At 37.5% G+C, this 21029-nt stretch overlaps 1 protein-coding gene across 5 annotated transcripts; it reads right to left on the reverse strand.

The window, feature by feature from the left end:
* Window positions 1-202: 202 nt before the first annotated feature.
* NSUN7 (NOP2/Sun RNA methyltransferase family member 7) lies at window positions 203-16896 on the reverse strand. 5 transcript variants are annotated; one of them, XM_031553151.2, is made up of 13 exons: window positions 16562-16896; window positions 14020-14370; window positions 13566-13624; window positions 12167-12297; window positions 10762-10914; window positions 9224-9407; window positions 8233-8443; window positions 7463-7606; window positions 6639-6740; window positions 6018-6132; window positions 4073-4190; window positions 2553-3190; window positions 203-1618 (listed from the first exon to the last, which is right to left on the reverse strand). In XM_031553151.2, exons 2-12 carry the CDS (start codon window positions 14258-14260, stop codon window positions 2588-2590), a joined length of 2061 nt encoding a protein of 686 aa, XP_031409011.2. In that variant the 5' UTR covers window positions 14261-14370; window positions 16562-16896; the 3' UTR covers window positions 203-1618; window positions 2553-2587. The 5 variants fall into 5 exon arrangements, with proteins under 5 accessions (XP_031409011.2, XP_085079390.1, XP_085079393.1 ...); XM_085223264.1 differs by having other exon boundaries at window positions 203-3190; XM_085223267.1 differs by having other exon boundaries at window positions 203-3190; window positions 14326-14370; window positions 16562-16895.
* Window positions 16897-21029: the final 4133 nt, after the last annotated feature.

The raw sequence follows: 21029 nt of genomic DNA on the forward strand, positions 1-21029 counted from the left end.
AAGTGTTGTGGGAGGTACAAGGCTACAGAGACAACTATGGGGACTTTAAATAAAAATAACAAAAATTGCATAGAAGTGGCCTAGCACCAACTCAATAACAGTGTGTGGAGATACCTGTGCCTGCTGAAGCAACATACCCTTTTGTGACAGGAAGAGAGGCTCTGGAGTGTCTGGCAGCTTATTGCAGGTCAGGTCTGTGTCATTTCCTCAGAGTTCTGCATCCCTTTTTTTTTTTCTTTTTTTTCTTTTTTTTCTTTTTTTTTTTTTTTCACTTTTAGTTTTATCAAGTATTTCATAGGTGATTATTTTATTAGGGATGTACAGCTGTTGGTAATGCACACATGCAAAACAGCGCTTTTTTATTTCAGCAGCTTAAGTGGGTTCAGCCTTTAAGCCATTATTCCTTCCTTGGGCAAGTTAATTCATATGTTGCTAAAAACCTGTGCTGCACAGTCAGCAAAAGTAGGTGGACCCACACCCACTGGTTATTAGCAGAGCTCAGCCTTGCATATAGCACCCAATTGATGCTGAAAAGTGCAATTTCCCCTGCTGTTGTCCACTTCTACACATTTAAATGTAATCTGTTCTGAGAATAAATTTGGCTGCATAAAATAATCGTCTCAACTGTTGCTGGTCCATGGAACTGGGATATTCTTTCTTTTCTTATTCCAAATTGAAGGAAAGGGAAAAATATATGATGGCTGTTTAGAGTCAGTAGCAGTGCCATGGAGGCTTTTGTATCTATAAAACTGAATCAATGGCTTCTAGATGAAAATTACAAATACTTAACTGGGATACTGAGAACTAGTTATATATGATACAGTTTTACTACACTTTATTTTTAAAAAGTGTTTAATTGAGCATTCAGGCTCCTATCCACAAGCCAGTTGAAGTCAGTCCCAGATGTTGCCAGCAGGTGATGTTCAGTGCTCACCAAGCAAGCTGGTAAACCTGCTGAACTAAAATCTTCGCTGCTAGTTCTTTTATATTCTTGGTAAGATATCAAGGCCACCACTGGTTTGGTCTCCATAACATCTGAAGGACTCAGCTCCCTCAAAACAAGATAAAAGGCCAAGTGTGGAACACCAAGCGTAAGCCCAAAGCACATTCATTTTGGAGTCATTTTAATCAATATTTAATAAATGAGAGACATTGATCCCCATTTTTTAAAATATTCAAGTTCACTTCTCTAATTTAAGAATCTCTTAAGCTTTTTTTAGGCATGTAACAACCATATTAAAAAACAAACAAAGCCTACTTTCCATTCCTTTTGTCTATTACGTAGAATCCTCCTTGGAGGTGGTTTGAAAGAAGGTGGGATTTTTAGTTTTTGTTCCATTTCTATACACTGCAAACAAACAGGTCTAGGTAAGTTTGTTCAGAAACAAAAACAGAGCTTTTCCTTTTATTGGACCAGGTAAGGAGCATAGGTTACTCACAGAGATGTACTGCAGGTGAGTGATACCTTTGAGTACAACAGGCGACTCTGGTTAAAAACATGAACAGAATTTTTCACTGATTCAGTGAAGTAGTAATATTTATCTGATGAAGAAGAAGCAGTTCTCTATCCTGATGGTATAATACATCCCTTCTTCTAAAACTCATCCATCTACGTTGACTGATGTGGACAGGAAGAAAATAAAGATGTTAAAACATTTTCTCTGCATGGGTCTAAATCCTTAAGATTCCATAGCATATTGCTGACACTTGGCGTGTTTACACTGAATAAACTGTTACCAACTGTCATAACGAATGGTTGCTAACAATTCCTGAATTACTTTTTCTGTTTATACTGCCCATATTTAATACTAAGTCACTTATTACATTGTGCTCAGATTAGAAGAGAAATGTAGATATTCACCATTTATTCTGCATTTGTTAGCAACAGGGAACAGGTTAGATTCCCACTGCTGATTTCTGAACAGTGGCAAACTTGTTCGGTCCTTGTGTTCAGTCATTATTCAGATAAATAGTTACACTATTTATAAAAATAACTTACTTGGATAATAGCTCTTTCCACATCAGATAAGCTGCTATGATATAGACTGATGTTACTAAAAATACTGAACTGACGTGATAATGCATCGTAATATTTATATAGTTTCCCCTTATAATATTTTTAAGCACCTGTGAGTGGAAACCAAAGGAATTGGTACTGGAAAGGCTATGGGTTCAAATGTACTTGGTCAGCTGTTTGTAGAAAAATTCACATCCATCTTGAGAGAGATAAAACTGAACTAACTTGCTTACTGTGCAAGGCTTAGTTTCTCTGTGTCACAGTCCAAAAGGTAAATTACAAAAACGGTATTTTGTAACTTGTCATTTTAAAGTCTATAGCAAAAAGATGCAGTATTTTTCACCTGACTCCCCCAGTGGTTTATCAGCCTTATGCAACTGGGCTGCATTTACTTTAAAATGTAATTTTTGGTTTTAAATGGCTAACATAGCTATTTCCATGCAAATATCTGAGAATTAGTCTCACAGTAAGATTCTAATGAATAAAGGTATATTGCAATCTAGATGCATGAATAAATATATACAGGAATCTTTACCTTTTCTAAAAAGCTAGGAGAAAGTTTGAAGATTCTTACAGCCCTGATTGAGAATTTCTAAGCACTGTTGGTTTGACCACTTTAGACACAGGAGGAGGTTCTCTAGCTTCCCTCAAACTTCGATTCCTCTGTCTGGACTGGAGCAGAGAGATATGAGCTGGCATCCTGGATTGGTTTCCTTGCGGACATCCATATGGTGATATCACTGGAGGAAAAACAATTTCCACTAGCTTCACTGCAAGCATTTTTCTACACTCTGCACGTGGCTTTCTAGTTTGTGTCTGCTTCCGGTGCACCTTGACAACAGATGTTTGCTTCCGCACTTTAGGAACACCTGTGTCTGAAACTGGGTTGATGGTAGGTTTCTTCAGCTGAGTGTGACCGCTTGGTTGGATGGAATTCTTTTTCTTTCGTTTGCTTTCAACTTTGGATACTACAACTGCAGCTTTCTTGTTAGATACAGCTTCAGGGTGAGGGACCTCAGCAGTCTTCGGCTCTATGCGAGTATGAGCACGCTGTGTTACTTTCTCTTGCTTCTCTTTTTTCTTTGATTTACCTGGAATGCTGTCTAGTAGTAGTCCTTTTGCTGCAGCGTTAGACAAAACATCTTTAGCGGATACAGTTTCAGAAGAGTCTGTCTGCAAATTTCAAAGGAAACAATAATAAATTGAAGAAACAGCTGTAAAATCAATTTGGTAAGCCCAGATTCCCCAATATCTACTCCACAACAAAGGTATGGCAGAATCACTGTTTTCTTAATAAGTAAAGGACCTGACTGTTGTGTGAAGTGGTGTCTGAACACTTGCTTCCGGAGACTTTGCCCTCTATGGGCCAGAAGAGGAAAAATGAGTTCTGACTTCAGTAGATGAATGTCTGCACAGCATGATTATTTAAACGTTATGGGCTTGGAAAGCCCCTCCCCCCTTTTTGGTGAAAAAGTTCTACTTTTCTCAGCCACAAGAGGAAAAGCCTGACACTTAGAAATGCAAATCATCCTTCTAAGGTCTTTCCTCAGGAAATCATGCTAAGGCTTTGCATATAACTTAGTTTAGAAAGGAGACATTCCTATCCATTTAATACAAGTTGCAATGCAGTCTTAATCCATACTGGTGACACTGCCTGCTTGCATTACTGGCACATCCTGATGATACATACAGACCTAACCAATAACTTCACTAGACACCACTTAGAACAAGTCTAATCCCAAGCTGTGTAGCTCATTCCAAGGTTTGATACAAACATTTCCTCCAAAATATTCCTTGCAACGACCTAGATAAAGAGATTCCTCTGCCCACAACTGCTCCAGAAAGAAAGTACATGTGGAAAAGCTGTGCACATTTCAATTAGAGGTACTCCTAGAAAAGCTGTAGCTTTGCTCACCAATTCTTTGGTCTTTTCAAGAAATCTTAAAAATCAACCAGGTTTATTTAATTACTTTCACATGTTCCATTTATGCATTCTTTTTGTGGAAAATGACAGTTGTTCTCTTCTGTGAGGATTTTAAATTTTAGTTTTCTTACCTCTCTTGCTATAACAGCCAGAAAACAGCCGCTGGAAATTTCCGATGGTTCTATTTTGAAAAAAGAATCAGTGCAGGACTCTGGATTGGAGCATTCAGGAAGGACAGGAGGAATCACTCTGACAAAAAGAAAGAAATGACCAGGAAATAAGAATATACAAGGAAAAAAAAACACAGATACATTAAAAGTGATTTGTAAAGTGTGTGTTGCAAACGAAAGTTTTATAAAACCTATGTTCATTCTTTTTTTTTTTTTTTAAAAAAGGGCTACTCAAGACATGAGAATTAATCATTTTAGAGTTATTTTCAATATTAAATTACATTAACCACCAGATAATGAATGTATATCAACATAATTAAGAACTACATTCTTTCTTGAGTCTGCCATAGCTGGATAATCGAATTGTCCAGGAACTTGGGAATGCTCTGAAGGCACTCAGCAGTACATAGAAATTATAAAGAGGTTGACTTTGAGTCAATAAGTAAGCGTATCTCTTAATAAATAATTTATGTAAGTAAGTTAAATATCCTATTTGCCATACTCAACAACCAGGGCTCCAGTTGGTTTTTTTTCCAATTTACTGTTTTGAGATGTATCAACAAGGAAGGAAGGAAGTCTCCTTTTCCCACATTCCCCCTACACTCCAGCAATTCCCAGCTGTTACAAAACAGACAGCAGTGATTTGGTTTATAAGGCCAAGAACAAGTCTGTCACAAGACAGAAGAGTATCTGTGATGATCCCACAGGACATTTTATCAGCATGACTTGTTTCTTTCAGAGCTGCTATACTCTCAGCACAGGTGCTCAGAATTTTTCTGAGTTCTGTATTTTTCTAGTAAATTGAGTTACCACATGCTAAGAGAAATGCATGAGGAACCATGATAAAGAATACTTATATAAGGAAAGCTTGAGCTTTCACCTTAAGACAAGCATGATCACACTGTATTTCATTTATGACATTCTGTTACTGCTTTATTTACACTGGCTGCCAGCACCTTCGTGGTACCAGGACAAAAAGCCAAGATCGGTGCATGACAGTGAAGGATGAACTAATTCTAGAATCATCATTTATGAAGTTTCACCTATCCTCAGCCACAAATTTGCTGAGTTCTGCAAAAAAATCCAATGCACTTTTACGTTTCTTATTATCTGTGATCATCCAGTATTTCAAAGCAAAAATGTTATGTGGTGGTGATGTGACAAGTTTCATGATATTTCTGCAAAACACTGAAGAGGTTTTAGCATTTCTGAGAAATTTTCTTATGGGAAGTTTTTGTCTTAGACAAAGGGGAACTTTTTTTCTGGAGAAAAAAATCAACGCTCCTGAAAAAAAAACACCTCTTTTTTTTTAATGAATTAATTCTGTGATATAAATAATGAATGTGTATACTGTTTACATTCAAATAACTCAGAGACCTTAGAACTCAAAGGTCCTCCTACTTCCTCCTCCATACAGTAAATTCTTCATAGACATTACAGACACAACAGAATTACAATTTTTTCATACATATTTGTATCTGTTATGATTATTCAGGATGCTTTTGGTAATGCAGCCTGATCCCTATATCCTCCCCGAAGTCACTCTGAATACAAACACAAGCAATGGAGCAGCAGAGGTTGACATTCTTCTATTGTTCTTGCAATTTAAGACTTAGTTCCTTTTTCCTTTGGAACTGATCATTCCAGGTCAGAAGCTGGGTGCAAACAAGCAAATTCCCTGACTTCCAGTCTCCACCTTGTCTTAAATTAGTTTTGTTCTCTTCTAATGGGGGAAAACAATAAATGAAAACATTAGGAGTACTACATAGTATCTCTTAAGATCAAAAAGAATGGAATCAGAGGCAGTTGAAGATGACATTGTTAATCTAATACAAGACACAGATTGGACTTGGATAAGAACTATGCTACTTCAAGTTTTCCATAGACAAAAGTACTCATGACATACCTGAATGGTTTTAGTTTTTTTCCTTTCACACCAAATTCCAGTGCTTTTTGCACGACTTGTTCATTCTCTTCTGGGTAAACTGAAGAAGTGCAGTAAACAATCGATTGTACTTGAACTACAAAATAAAATTTTAAAAGATTTCAATGTTAAAATCCTCGATACACAGTGGTTTGGTAAGGACTAAAACCAGTATGAAAATGATGCTTGTATGCTATTTTTACCAATAAAGTACACTCTCCTGCACGTGAGCTTTTTAACAATTGAAATCTTTTCAAATACTGGCAGATTTCAGCACAAATTCAGGGCTGTCTTTTCACACATCTGCTAAAGGAAAGGCAGAAGAAAGTGGCAGTTTGATGATGGACTACATTTACAACTTAGCCAAAACTGAGCCTGACTCAGGCAGTTGTTTATGCAAACCCAAAGGCTGTTGTATTAATAGCTGGTAAATATCACAACACAAAAACCCTTAAGCTTGAGCAAATCGTTATTTGGAGGTTAAACATCTACTGTTAACTCAGACAAATCGGTGTATTTTTAACAATATAAATCTAGTTGCAGTACAATCAAATTGACAGTATAAAAAAATCTTTTCAGGAAACTGACTGCCAACACACTTACATTTCATTGCATGCATCAACTCATTCAGCTGCCTCTCAGCGAGAACACAGAGTTTATCCTTAGACACAGATCCTTGGTAGAGGTCTTTCAGCAATCCTGCATCTAAATGCAAAAAGTTGTCATTTATTAACATGGCTGCTCTTGGTCTTGTCTTAACATTCTGCTTGCGGAAAAAACTTTGGTAGCAGACCTGGTGGTCGCTGGTACAGCGAGAAGGCAGGCCTTATGGATTACAGTACCACGAGAGTACCTAAGCAATTCTTTCCTTGTCAAGTTTACCTCTAATTGCTGCTGCCTCTTCTTTGTTTCTGTTTAATGGAAGCTGAACAATGAGTATTATAAATAGTCATTAAAGGAGTGTGATTAATAAAAAGTTACATACTTGTATATTGACATAAATTTGCTGTCTTTTTGCTTGAAAAGAAAGGCAATATATGCTCTTCTCCCCAGAACAACCTTCAAACTTCATACCATTGACTGGAAATTGCTTTCACAAAATGCTCCTAACCCTTCAGTGCCACACAGAAAGATTTTGTTTTCTTATTAAGAATTCTAAGGTAGGACAAATACATTCCTACTCACTTTCTATGGAAAAATCTGAGTAATTGATTATACATTAATCTCTTTTGTTTTTCCATTGTAGTCTGCATATACGTCACACACAGAGAATTATGCAAGTCATTAATATATCTTTTATAGTAGTTTAAAGGAAGTTTTGTGTAAAAAGATTGCATTTTATCAGAGCAGCTGTATTGTTCAAATCACAATACCTAAGGAAATATTCCTACCAGAAAGCATGCATTAGCTATGGTATCAGAAGTTACCTCCATGTTCAGTCAAAATAAAATCTATTGGATTACTAAAACTGAGTCCAGAGCACCGTGGTGTCAACAAAATAACTTTTGCATTTTGAAGTCTGGGATCTTTTGGTTCAATCTCAGTGAAGTCTTCATATAACAACTGAATATCTGAAATAAAAAAAAAAGGGGGGTGAGGGGTTTGAAACTCAGCAGTTCGGTCCTAAAGCAAGCCTGCCTAATTTTAAAGTGATGGGGTTGAAGAGACAATAGTGTTACACAAAATTCCACAAAGCTACAGCCTGCTGGACCAGACCCCCCAGCATCCCACTGATTTCAGGCAGACTGAGGGATTAAGCCTTAGCATCTTCCACTGAAGAGATTGCTAATTGGTGGCCATCTTGTTACTGTTTGATCACAACCTCTGGGTAAACTGGACAAATGTATAAATTAGCAATCTCAGAAACAGGCAAAAATCAACCTGAAAAGCAACAGTAAAGACACCAGATACACGGATGCCACAGTTTGCAGATCCCAGCCATTACACAGGAACTACTTATGTGGAGAACTTCTTTGTAACATTTCAGGAATCTGGCTAATCTGCAACCTTGTTGAGCCTGATTGTAGCTAAGGAGTTGTCAATTCACTCTACGACAAAAAAATCTATTACTACCCTCCCAAACCTTCAAAGAAGGATCTCTAAATTCTGATAGATTTATGACCCATTTATAGTTATCACAAACTCTATCAAAATCTATTTACAATACCTTCTGCATACCAACTGTTTCAACACATACTTTTACATCCCATGTGACTGAACAAGTCTTCCAGTTCAGCTGCTTTTGCAGAAGTTTTTACACCACAAACAAAGACTGTGGCTGTGCTGTGACTTCTCAGTGCTGACATATGAGCGACGGTGAGGTGGGAGCCCAGGTGAGCCACAATAACGTCATCATCTGTATTCAACAGTGCCTGTACAGAATGTACAGCAATGCTGCGAGACTTATCCTACAAAACAGTGACACAAAAATTCAGTGTTACCAACTATCTGGGTTTCTCTGAGCACCAATCTTCTTTTCCAAATCAGGAAATTAATTCACTATTTTCATGATAAATAGAAAAGAGAGGAGAAGAAAGAACTAATCACATATAGCTGCTAATATGGAATTTTTAAGAAGACAAAATCAAGCATCTTAAGTCAAAAATCACTAAATTTCACTTAAATCAGAGGGCTTTGGGCAATGTGATCATGCAATGTGCCCCTGCCCATGGCAGGTTGGGTGGAACTGGATTTTTAAATGTCCCTTGCAACTTCAACCTTCCTATGATTCCTGTGATTGCATGATCTTTCCAACCCGAATTATTCTGTTCTGTTTGTCATTATCCCATCAGAAATATTCATAATATTCCTCTTCAGCTACAGAATGTGAATATTTGCATACTGGCATCTTCTAAGTGGGAATAGTGTACTGAGTTACACAGAAACTTGCCTCATATTTTCAGAAGTGCAGCCACATTTTCAATCACTTTTGACAGTTTTAAAATTAATTTTACAACATTTTATTACTTTAATTATGAACTATGAGTACTAGTATTTTCATGCAGATCTTAATAAATGAATCTGTTTCTGAACTTCTGATTTTTAAACATGTCCAAAAGCTTCTCAGAGTATGTTTCTGCCTGCTTGATGTAATAGGGCAGTCACACAGTACGTGACCTTATTTGAATGTAAAGCATCATTTTGCTTTGCAGGTTCATATTACTCACTCAAGGGTGGCACCAACTCACCTGCAGTAAGAGTTTGCAATCTGCAAATAGATCTAAATTAAGCAGTTCGTCTTTAAGAGAGGAAGGGAAAAACAAAACGTTGTGGCAATGCTGGTCCAAACAGTAAGTATAACCCTTGAAGTCTGACATAGATTCAACTTCAGTGAATCCCTTACTCTTCAAATCTCTGAAGACATCTTGAAGGCTGTTAACATACAGTTCTGACCATTAAATATACACCACCTTCATAAGCAACATAACTCGCATTGATGTTGATCACTGACTTTTATTTCTTTAATGTCTACATTGGTGTACACATCTCTACACCTGTGGCTGTGTAAAACATATATTGCATCTGTGTATAAAACGTTTGTATAGATTACACACACACACAAGTAAAATAGTAGCACTATGTGACATAGGAGGGGAAATCACACTACTGCAGGCTTTGAAGTTCTTGTTTTGACTCTTAAGTTAGTAAGTGCGATAACACAGATGAAGAAGGACGTGTGTGTCTCCAGAGAATGATTCAAAGCACTGATATGTCCTTGAGCTCAGGAGACCCTGTAACAATTTTACTGCCAGAATTGCTTGGTTCTTTCAATTGCTTTCAATGTATCCCAGTTGGCCAATGAATTTAACAATTACTATCTGAAGTAATCCTTGTGTGAATGTAATAAAGGCATAAATGCTGAAGTTTGAAATTCAAATATCATGAAGATTTAAAGGCATATATACCAAAAACTTGTACATTGAACAAGCAGTTCTAAACAGTGCTACGAGCTTACGTGATGTTTTAAAGGCAGGGTCAACACTGCAGCCATTAAATCTCAGTCTGAGCTAAAGTGTGAAAGATTGCAGTCAGACACTTTATCTTAAGAAAACCATAACCACCTATAAGCATAGAATATTGGTCCGAGACAAAAGTATTGAAAACTCCTGAATACATGATAAAATGCATTATTTGTATAACAGAATGGATAACGAGACTGGAAACACCAGCGTCACACACTTGATGTCACAGTGAATGATGATTAAAAGAATCATTAGTAGTTGACACAGTCTTTACATAATAAACACTGCTTTGAAGTATTTTATCTGTCTTAGCACCCTTTGCCAATGTTATTGTTTATACCAATATGCACAGAATGGCTTAAGTAGGAAAAAAACCTTAAATAGCACCTGCTTTTTTTTTTTTTTTTACAAAAGTTTCTCTGTTTTTCTTCATGAAATTTACTTGCCCTCGTAGGGAGATCAAGTCAGGAAAAAAACTACTCATTTGGTGAATATCCACATAATCAATAGTCTATAACAAATCTTTTGTATCTTCCATTTACATTAATGGAAGTTCATTAATGGAAGTTCATTAATACAGTTAGCGTAATGTATAAAACTTTAAAACAAACAGCATAGTCCAACATTGTTCTACTAAGCAGGACTTTTATAAGAAACTTAAATTATCAGCAATCAACTAGCCTGGAAATTTTACAAGAGTGCAGCAAACTATCCAATAATGTATGTAAAAGCTAAAATATTAGGTGACACTTTTAAGATGTTACCTGGTCTTCAGTGTATTTATCCAAGCACATAAAGGCAAGGCAGAAGCTCTTTGTTCATGCTTCCTTATAGTTTCTGGTAGAAAGTATTCAATTGAAAGAGCATCATACTTGATGCGACATCTTGCCAGTGCAGCTGCCAATTTGATCCTAAACCTAAAAAATATAGTCATAAGCTTACTATGTTTTTTAAAATGTTGGCACCGACTACTTACAGGTAATATTTCTGTTAAAACAGACTCTTGCTTGGAAACCAACAGCGACATCTCGCTTTGCAAGTTCATAGAGAAAATATATAGGTATAGGTATTTTACTGTAGAGTAGTATGACTGAGACTACTGTCTTTGAGCATACACAGGCCTGGAATTATGGCAGACAAGTCTCCAAAAGTTGTAAAAAATAAAATATTAAAAAGTGGAGGGGGAGAGAAAGTATGGATTTGGAACTGCAATCTACAGAATATAATCACACTTTTGCTGGACATTCAGTGATTGAAATATAAGCACGTGCATAAAGAAAGGTGACCTCTAACCAGGTAGAGAAATGACAGAATTGTGATGGCAGCCAGCAGGTGGTTTTGTTATTACATGAAAGTGTCAGACTAAATATTTCTGGTCTTTTGTTCCCAAAAGCTTTATGCCTATTTTTGACGTGTGATACTTCAAAACAAATAAAATTTATTAGTGTTAAGGTATATCACTGCCTGCCCTCCATAAACACCTTGCACATAGGATGCTCGTGAAATTTTAGGGCTATTCTACATCTAGCAGCAGTACAATTCTGTCTAAAAAATGGCAGCAGACTTAGGAAATGTTCACTTGAACACTACTTAAAATGTTTATTTTACGTATTGTCTTTTTTTTTTTTTCCTCTAATTACTTAATATGTATTTAACAAAGTTTCATAATAGCAGTATTGCTAAATAAAGGAATGCTATTCCATTCTATAACCCTTTGGCCCTTGACTTTTACATTCACATTTTTACATTCACATTTCTGAGTGTAACGTTTATGATACACATTGATGCCTTCTGTGCAATGTATTTATGAATATTTAGCAAATGTATAGTGAACTGTACAATTTATGAACGAGTGTAGACATATTTATGAATGTCTGCTAAATATTTCATTTATTTTTTCCTAAAATTATATGAAAGTAGTTTCAAGAGCTACAGAATAAGCTACCTATTTCTAGTAAAATAATTTGCAATATACGCTGTTAGCAGTGTTTTTCGTATTACAGGAGTAAGAAAGTTTCCCTTCAAATCACTTTCTCATCAAAAATTAAAACAAATTTTGCAAGATTTCAAGATAAAAGGTATCTGTAATATTCAAAATCAGTTGCTATAAAATTCTGTATTTCTGCTAATATATACCACCGCCAACAACAAAATTCTTAGTACATGTACCTGAATAGAAAATTCTCTATTTCTCGAACTTCTGCTATAGGTTCCTCCTCACTGGATGTCACTCGTGCTTCAAACTCTCTGTCTTGCAGGTCATAAAGCATCACAAGAAGCAGGCTGGTTAATTCATCCGGCTGCAACAGAAGAACAGCTGAATAGAGAACAAGGCACTTTGCCTCATTTCTGGAAAAAAAAAAGTCCATATCAAGCTGTGTAAGACACAGAACAACTCCAATGAAACACTTTTTTCTATCAGTTTCTTTCATAGGATTCTTTGGATATAGTAACTGATGAGCTCAAGCCATTACATTACAAGCATTCAGAACAGTGGTAAAAATCTCTTTCCCATGCCTAAATGTTCAACTTAGGCAGCAACTCCTTCTTAAAGACAGGCATTACCAGCACTTCCATTACTCTTGGATACATCTTACCTTCTCACAAGTATGAGTGATACAAGCTAGAAAACTCAAGTTACTAGAGGCACACCATCAAACACAAAATGTAATTGCTTAAGTCTCATCACCTTGCAAAAACAAGCTGAAAATCAAATGTTACTGCTGGATCATCTGCCTGATCATATCAATCTATGCAATTATCATCAGTTCAAATTAATGTAATTATCAAAAAGTATCAAAGGCACCACAGGATAAAATAACAGGTTATTCTGCCTTCTCCAGATTTTTTTTTTTCACAACACAGTTTGCCCAGGAAATGAAACCTAGGTTCAGTGTTTTCTTTTGTCTGCTATGGTTCACTCTACTCTTTCCACTCACAAGGGGACTCAAGTGGGATGGAAAGCGCTGAGTGCTGTTCTTTATTTTATCCAAATCACCATTCAGTGTAAAAACAAGGGGAACCAAACTAGAATCCAAAAGCTTCTCTTTGCTCTTCAAAAGCCCCAGTCTCTGTACTCGGGCAATCCTTGCTCTTTGTACTCAGTAAAACTGGACAAGTCATACACTGCATTCAACAGAGAGCTTCATATGAAGGAGAAGAGAACAAAAAGATCTTTGCCTGCAGGATTGGTTAGGATGCTCTTGGGAGCTTGCAAACAAGATTTTGAACTACCTTGTATTGTTCAAGAAATAGGCAGAATCCAAGAGTCAAACTCCCTGGACAAGTGCCATAGTTGCTGATATCCTATTATGTGACTTTTCCTGGCTCACGGACAACATTGCACAGCTAGTAAAACAGTGCAGTAAGCATTATGGTTCGCTCTCAGTTTCTTTCTCTGAAGATAATTCCCAGCACTGGGATGCAACACCAAAAAATCTCACTAACAGCTCATCTAGAAGACTGGAGATTCAAAGTTTGGACAACTAATGAAAAAGAACAGAAGTATTTTGATCTCAGGTTACCGTATGTAAAGAACCATCTGAAATAAAATAAAATGTTCACTTACTATTGAATGACATGGGTAAACATGACTATCTAGCAGTATTTCTTCAAGGAGATCTTGATCTGAAAAAAAAAAAAAAAGAAAACATTGACAAGTTATACTATGAAATACTAAATTATATGCAAGAACAGCAAATATTTACAAAATTGTAGAGAAAAATCTGAAAGTTCGAACATCATAAAAATTAAGTGAAAGTTTACTCATGTACAGTAACAACACTAATTACCTTAAAAGAAAAAGTACAGATTTTAAATGTTTGATTCTATAAAACATAACCAACACTTAGTTATATTTAAATATTTGAGGTATACTACTAATCTACTAGTAAATTACTACTCAGTTTACAAAAGATTACCCAAATCTCTGTCATCAGACAGAAACTACATAGTTTTTGTTTATATACTTCTCTCTGCCACATCATTTCTACTGGCAAATCTTGGAAAAGTTTTGTACTTACATTTCAGAGCACTGAAAGCTAGTTCGTAAGATAAACGCTGGGAATACTCATCTTTAAGAATCAGCATGGGAGATACTGAGTCATCACCATATCGCACTAACATTCTATCCTTTGGCTTTTTATTATGGATGCCTTGAAAAATCTTAGCTGCGTTTATGTATACAGAATCATGACAGACATTCTTTTTAATCAGAGTCATTGTTCTTTTCTCAGCAGCTCCTTTTTCATCTGAAATTTTCATTTCACTCAAGTCTGAAGTATAATTTCTAACATTCTCATGAAAAGATACCAAGTTACTTTTAGAACCTGGCACTTTTCCAGTTGTTGATTGTGCAAGTGCAAGTCACAGTCCTGGAAAAAAAAAAAAAAAAAAAAGAAAAAAAAAGTTTGCATTGAATTGTGAAATTTTCTTTCACTAAAATACACTTTTACCTTCATTTTCAGGTTTTCAGTAGTATTTATTTGTTTTTAGGCACTAACTCTGCAAATACATATATACTTGTGTAAGCCTATCAACTTGCATACCGTAGAGAAATATTTTTAGTAGTTTGCTTACCTTATTTATTTTCACTAATGCAGATACAAAGAAGACTGGTTACTCGTTTCCAAGAATCTAGTGCTTTATAATAAATTACCCTAAAGAGATTATAGAGATCTGATTTACCCTACAGGCTTTGGTTGTTGTAATGTGCATTTATGACAATGCTTAGAAGTCAGTCAAATGTTCAGAATAGGCTAGCTATGCCAAGGCAAATCTAGTGATAGAGCAAAGATATACATAAACTAGCTTACCTGTCTAGGGAAGAATACCAGAGAACAGAAACACATGAGAACCATACTGAATTCTAACACAAAAAAATAGCTGTGTGTATCTTAGCTCCCCTAACATTTGAGACAAATTACATGCCTCTTCTCCTGTGATAATACTTGCTTAGCATCTGGTTTTCCTCTACTCCTTACTCTTCCTCTTCCCATGCACAAAAAATGTACCAGAGAACGAGGAAAGTAGCACACTGACTGGGAAGAAGAAAGACGGAACATAAACTGTTCCTTCTCTAGCAGGCAGCCATGAAATACCCCTGGCTAAGCCAGCAGTCCCAAGCTCAATCTCTTTTTCCAGTCTTGGTGATGCTCAGGCCATCTCTCCCCAACCTCTCCAAGTCTGGCACAAATCAGCGTCTGTCCAGGACAGCCCATAATTCCCTAGCAAATGACTTAACATAATGCAAATGACTTTTGCATTCTGGTAGCTCATCTGGAGGAGGCCACTTCTCATCCTGCTTCGCCAGGGCATATTATTTGTACCCCAAAACTGAGAGCTGCTAACCCTGCAGAGGTCCTATGCCTCAGACCAACGGGTTCCAGTGAGAGTCCAGCACCACCATCATGCCCAGTGTGAGGTGCAGCACGGAGGGACCCCTGGAGCAAGCGTAAGTGTATTCCATGAAGTCATACTGAAACAGAACAAGTAGTGCTATTGGAAGAAAGCTGACTCCTAAACTAAACCAAAACTCTTGCTTTTAGAAAGTAGAAAATTCTTAAATGTTCTCAGGATACTTTGCACTGATGCGATCTGAAGACAAGTTTCCATGATTCCACATAACAAGGCTCAAGCCCCTCCACCAGCTGAACACAAAATATTTCTTTTGAGAATAAGCAGCAAGTGAACCAACATCTGTGGCATCAGGACTTTAAAGGCTTGCAGAGTTCCTGGTTATTATTTGTAAATTTTTTACTAAGGTAGTCTTTGCTGAGGCTGCTATCTCAATGATTTGATGTATACACTTTCTCCAAAGACAAATGCCATTTTAATAAAAATGACAGCACTCTGCTTCTTGTAGACATGCCTCATAGTTGCAGTGCTGTTAGTCACAGCTCGTGTGCCAGGCAGAGAACATCAAGAAAGATTACTCTGAAGTACAGCTGGGAATAAGTAGAGGAAGGAGAAAAGATCCATTCCATTTGTGGAAAAAATGAGCTGAACCTCAAGCAGATTACTCAGTGAAGAAAGGAAAAATAAAGACAAGCCCCAGGTTCCCAAAGATGCAGCTCAGAACAATGTTGGTTGTGAAAAAGCTCAGGAAGGCGTCTCCTCACCTTCTGCTGGGCATAACCCACTGACCCAGTTACAATGATCAGGAAGTTCTGTTAGCATAGCAGTTCCATGATTATTACCCGCAGCATCACAAAGCAAAAGGGACATTGGCTGTGGCCATTATCTGCGCAAATGGATGGGAAAATTTCTTCTGAAATCATTGGTACGACAGAAGCAGGCAGCTTCCCTGCCCGCAGTTATTGTTACCCACGGACAAACTGCAGCAGGAAGGTAGGAAGGCTGCAGGCTTCCAGAAGAGGGTGGCAAGCACAGAGCTGTATGTAAGCCAGATGGGAAGGAGCGATCTGCTGAACACCTGCCCGCTGCCCCATGGGACGCCCACTCTGTACAACTGCCTTGAGACCAGCAGGTCCAAACGTTTAAAGATTCTTCAACCATCACTTCCCAGTATGAGAGACACGCTGCCCTGTCAGCCAGTACACTTACCGATGGAGAAAAATGGGCACAGGCTCCTCCAGCAGCCATGGGAGCGAGCAGCCGGCTGGCCCTGCTGGGTCCCAACAGCCCACGCCTACAGGTGCCAGCCCAGCCTCATGCTGCCAGGCCAGGACTGCACCACTCTCCAGGGCTGGGTGGGGAGGGCAGAGCTGGGCTTTCTCCTGGCAGCTTCTGCTTTCCCAATTCCCCACTGGGGGTGGGCCGTGGATGAGACTGTGATGTGAGGGGCTGCAGAGGCTGAGCTGAGCTTGCGCTGGGGCTCTCCGTGGTTCACATAAGGCACCAAAAAGCCACAAAGCAGTGCCAAGAACCACCCTGGCAACAGCGTGCGTGTCCATGGGAGCTGTGTTTCCCAAGGGTTACCATGGCAGGAGCTCTGCAGAAGTCCCTGTATCTCAGTGGTGAGAATGTCTCTCACTCTCCCTTTCTTGTTGTGGTGTTGGTTGTTTTTTTAACATTTAAATCTCCAAACAGCACAAATTCCTGTAAATTCAGTGACTGCTTAAAAATATGCATCTTATCCACACTTGAATAGATAATTGCATTAAAACACCACAGTGACAAGGTTGGAATTCCCAAACAAACAGGAATAGCCCCATTTACCAGCCCTATCACTATCCAACTGCACTTGAAATTAGCAGCTTGCTCACACCTTTCTAATTGCACCAGTGTCTTAACTATCTCAACCTCTGCTTTGATTCGGTCTTGAAGCACATAGACAAATCAGGCCTTTATTTGCATCCAGACTTTCCAATTGTTCACATCAAAAATCTTTTATTGAAATTATTCCTAATAATAAGTGAGCCATAACCTTGCCAAAAATACACTTCACTCCTATAAACCTTGTTCACTTTACATCACTGTTCTTAAGGGCAAAATTGAGATTCTGTTGAATAAAAGAGAACAGTTAAAAAAAATCCCTTTGATTTGGTTAAAATCCACATCCCAGACTAAAAAAAAGAAAGCTGAAAAATGTAAAACAAAAATTATTTTTAGTTTGCTGATAGTTCAGTTGATTTTCTCTGTTTTGGATCTGCTGGCTGTGTGCTCTGGAGACGGTGATGCTGTTACAACAGCAGCAATTGCAAAGGCAGACATGAAGGCTGGGTAAACTTTGCATGCAGCAGTTCAAACAAGTATTGAATCCCTTCTGATGAAGGGGAGGAGTACGTGGTGACTGTGTCGCTCGTATCAGTGAAGATCTACATCAGTAACAGTATAGATGGAAATGAGGTTTTTCTGCTATTTCCTTTTGTCCAGATAGATAGGGCAAGACTATTTAAAAGCCTGATTGGAAATGGCTACCTGATTTCACAGCTGTTTCTGTACTACTCTCACAGTCAAGGTACCATTTATGAAGCATACAGGTGATCCACTGCTTTTCTGCTCACCAGGGCAGGTGCTGCTGGCCATCGGCTAGGACTGGCTGCTCTCTGGCCTCTGCAGTACTCTGCACACTCCACTCCCTTTCTGCTCATACTGCTGTTTTTCTGCCACTTTTTGTTCACCTTTATTTTTAGCACCAAGGATCTCCTGTGCAGTGATGGATCCCAAGTTGCCTTTTTAAAGGCAATAAGGATTTCTTGTACTAAAATAGAGGATTAAGCCCTTCCAGAACTAACAGGAATACATCTGAATTCTTCAAAAATATGCTATTGAGACACTAAATCATTTGCAAGTATCTGAATAGTTTAAATATTGAAATAATTTCTTCAGATTCATATGAGCAGAAAATTGAAAAAGGATTAGAGAATAGTTTTCCTATTCAAACATCTGATGATTATATGAAATCGTTACAAGTGTTCAAATTAAAGCATAATGAAGCGGGACATGGCAGAACGAACAGGGAGATGCTGATGAGGATCTAAAAATTCTCTTCTTCTGGTAACACAACGCATGCATTGTAAAGCACTGCTGCACTGGCTTAGGCAGAGAAAGGTGCTTGAAAGCAGACTTGCTTGGACTAACTAGGAGAAAGTGAAATGTTTCCAGAAAATAGAAGAAAGCAAATAGAGCCAAAGTTGCTAGACAGAGGCTATCAAAGAAAAAAAAAAAGCAGAAAATAATGCAGCCTTCCTATTGCAAATAAATAAGGTAAAAGGCCATCATTAGTAGTGATTATATATTTTGGCACTAATGACCTTAGCTTTCCAAGTTACCAAATGGTATGGTTAAGGTTTGTGGTAAAAACACAGCCAGTGTATTTATTTATGTTTAATTTCATTGGTATATAATGTATGTATATTTCTTTTTTATTATTTACCAGGAAAAGTGCAAGGCTAAGTTCCTTGGTTCTGATGGTTATGAACTTGAACTAATATAGCAATCTTTACTGCTAATTTTAGGATTCAATAGTGATTTTCTATTCACAGATACTTTTCATGAACATTTCCATCACAGGGAAGAACTCCTTTTGGCATAAATGGGTAAGTCTCAGAATAATACTGTTCAACAGATTAAAGTTTGACTTATCCATACAAAATCTTTTAAGATGTTCTTAAAATAAATGCAGCAGCATTTAGAACAATATTCCTTGAATTTTAAAACAGGAAAAGAGCAACCAGTACAAATATTTCCTTCTGTGATCTAATTACAGCTCAAATATAAAGATCTGATGTGTCACATCAATTGTGAGTATTTGTAGTATAATGAGAAAAACAAAACTTTGTATACAAACCATAGAAAACCCTTTGTGCAAGACAGTATTTTGAGTTGTGTATGTACTAATAAAGCTGCAAAGATGTTAGCCAGGAACATCAAGAAGATCCAGTAAAAAAAATTAAACCACATAATTTACATCAAAAAAAGTAGTGATCATGCAGTTTGCCAATATGTGAGAGAGAAGAATTTTTCACCTGTCAGGGACAACATATTCAGGTTTTAGTCACATAACTCATTTAATCTTCATCTTGTACAAAGGTGAGCATATCTATACAGAATAGAAAGCCCTGAAGCTATAAATATTTAAAGAACTGAAGCTTAAAAGATTTATGTCATTACAACTGAAAATAAAATTATAACCTGCCTTGTTAGAACAATTTTTGTGGAATGTGTTTTAAGTGGCAAACAACACTACTTTCTTCCTTTTTCCTATAATGTAGATTGAGCAACAATCCTTAAATGCCTACAATAACTGGAGCAGGAGACTCCTTTGTGCTTCCCCAGTACCTCCCCAGTACATAGCAATGGAAGTCAGAACAGATTTTGGCTATTAGGATCCTGGCAGCCCTCCCTCTAGAAGTGAGTATTCAACAAACTAAATTTAAGTATTCCTACTGAGTTCACTGATACAGGATAAAGAGTGTTACCTTATGCCTCTGCCCAGTTAACATCCTCCAATGATGCAAGCTTGAGATCCTTAGTGCATTATGCAAGTCGCCATTCCCATTCCACTCACAAGGAAACTTAAAGCATCCAGTTGCATGGAAGAACTGACAGCGTGAGGTTATGCACATTTATTTCTCCACTCCAGTCTTTCACTCTTGCTGATATCCCTTTCATAGTGAGGGCAGAGTTTCCAATTTGGTACATATAGAAATCCAAATTAACTGCTGTCCACATCTCTCCTCTGGTCTTGCTTCTTTTACAATAGTCATGTCAAGATGAAGGTAAGCTATAAGTAAGACATTAAGATATCCCTAAATCTAAATCAAGTGAACACACACCTACTATACACAAGTACCCATTTTTTTTTCTAGGTTTAATTTTATTGTTAGCATAATGAATGATAAGCCCAAGAATCCTCCTGAACATGGCTCCCTCCCTTTTCTGGAGGGGAATTCCAGTTTTCAAATTCCTTCAATCTCCAGCTGAGGCTCCAACCTTTTACTTACAAAACCAAGAGGAGCTGTCTGCCAGATCAAATAACTCTGCCTGTTTATACAAGGGCACCCGTGCCTGGCATTGGGGTGATTCAGCAGATGTGCCCTGCATTCCAGTGATCTATCCTGTGTCTCACTAGCATCTAGTAACATACTTTTCAGCCAAGATTATTTTCACGTGCCTCTTAAAAGTTTGTCATATATTAGGCAATGTTAAAAAAGTGAAAATTGAGAAGATGGAGATTCATACTTCCTGGGCTCAAACTCTCACCAGCTTGTGCGTATTACTGCAGTCTTACTGCAATCTTGTGGAGTTTACTGTGTCAAACTATTAACTGTAAGCTAAGTCAGAAAATGACCATCTTTGTCATTATTCGCCTGCTTTCTTTTCATACTGAAAACAATTCGTTGAACAGCTAATGCTCAATTGAATGTCAACATACCGACTTTGCCATTGAAGATGCAGGACATCTTTGCTATGGAACATCTTTCTGATTAAAAGCATTCACAGTGCCTGCACAAATTTTTTCTCTGGTAATGAAGATGAGCCCTGTTTCAGAAATCTCAGGCACTCTGCAGACATGAACATTTTAAAGAAAGCCATGATTCTAACTCTTGTTGGAATAAAGCCAACC

The sequence above is a fragment of the Meleagris gallopavo genome, chromosome 4 (genome assembly GCF_905368555.1).
Source record: "Meleagris gallopavo chromosome 4, MGAL_WU_HG_1.1, whole genome shotgun sequence".
Classification (NCBI taxonomy): Eukaryota; Metazoa; Chordata; class Aves; order Galliformes; family Phasianidae; genus Meleagris; species Meleagris gallopavo.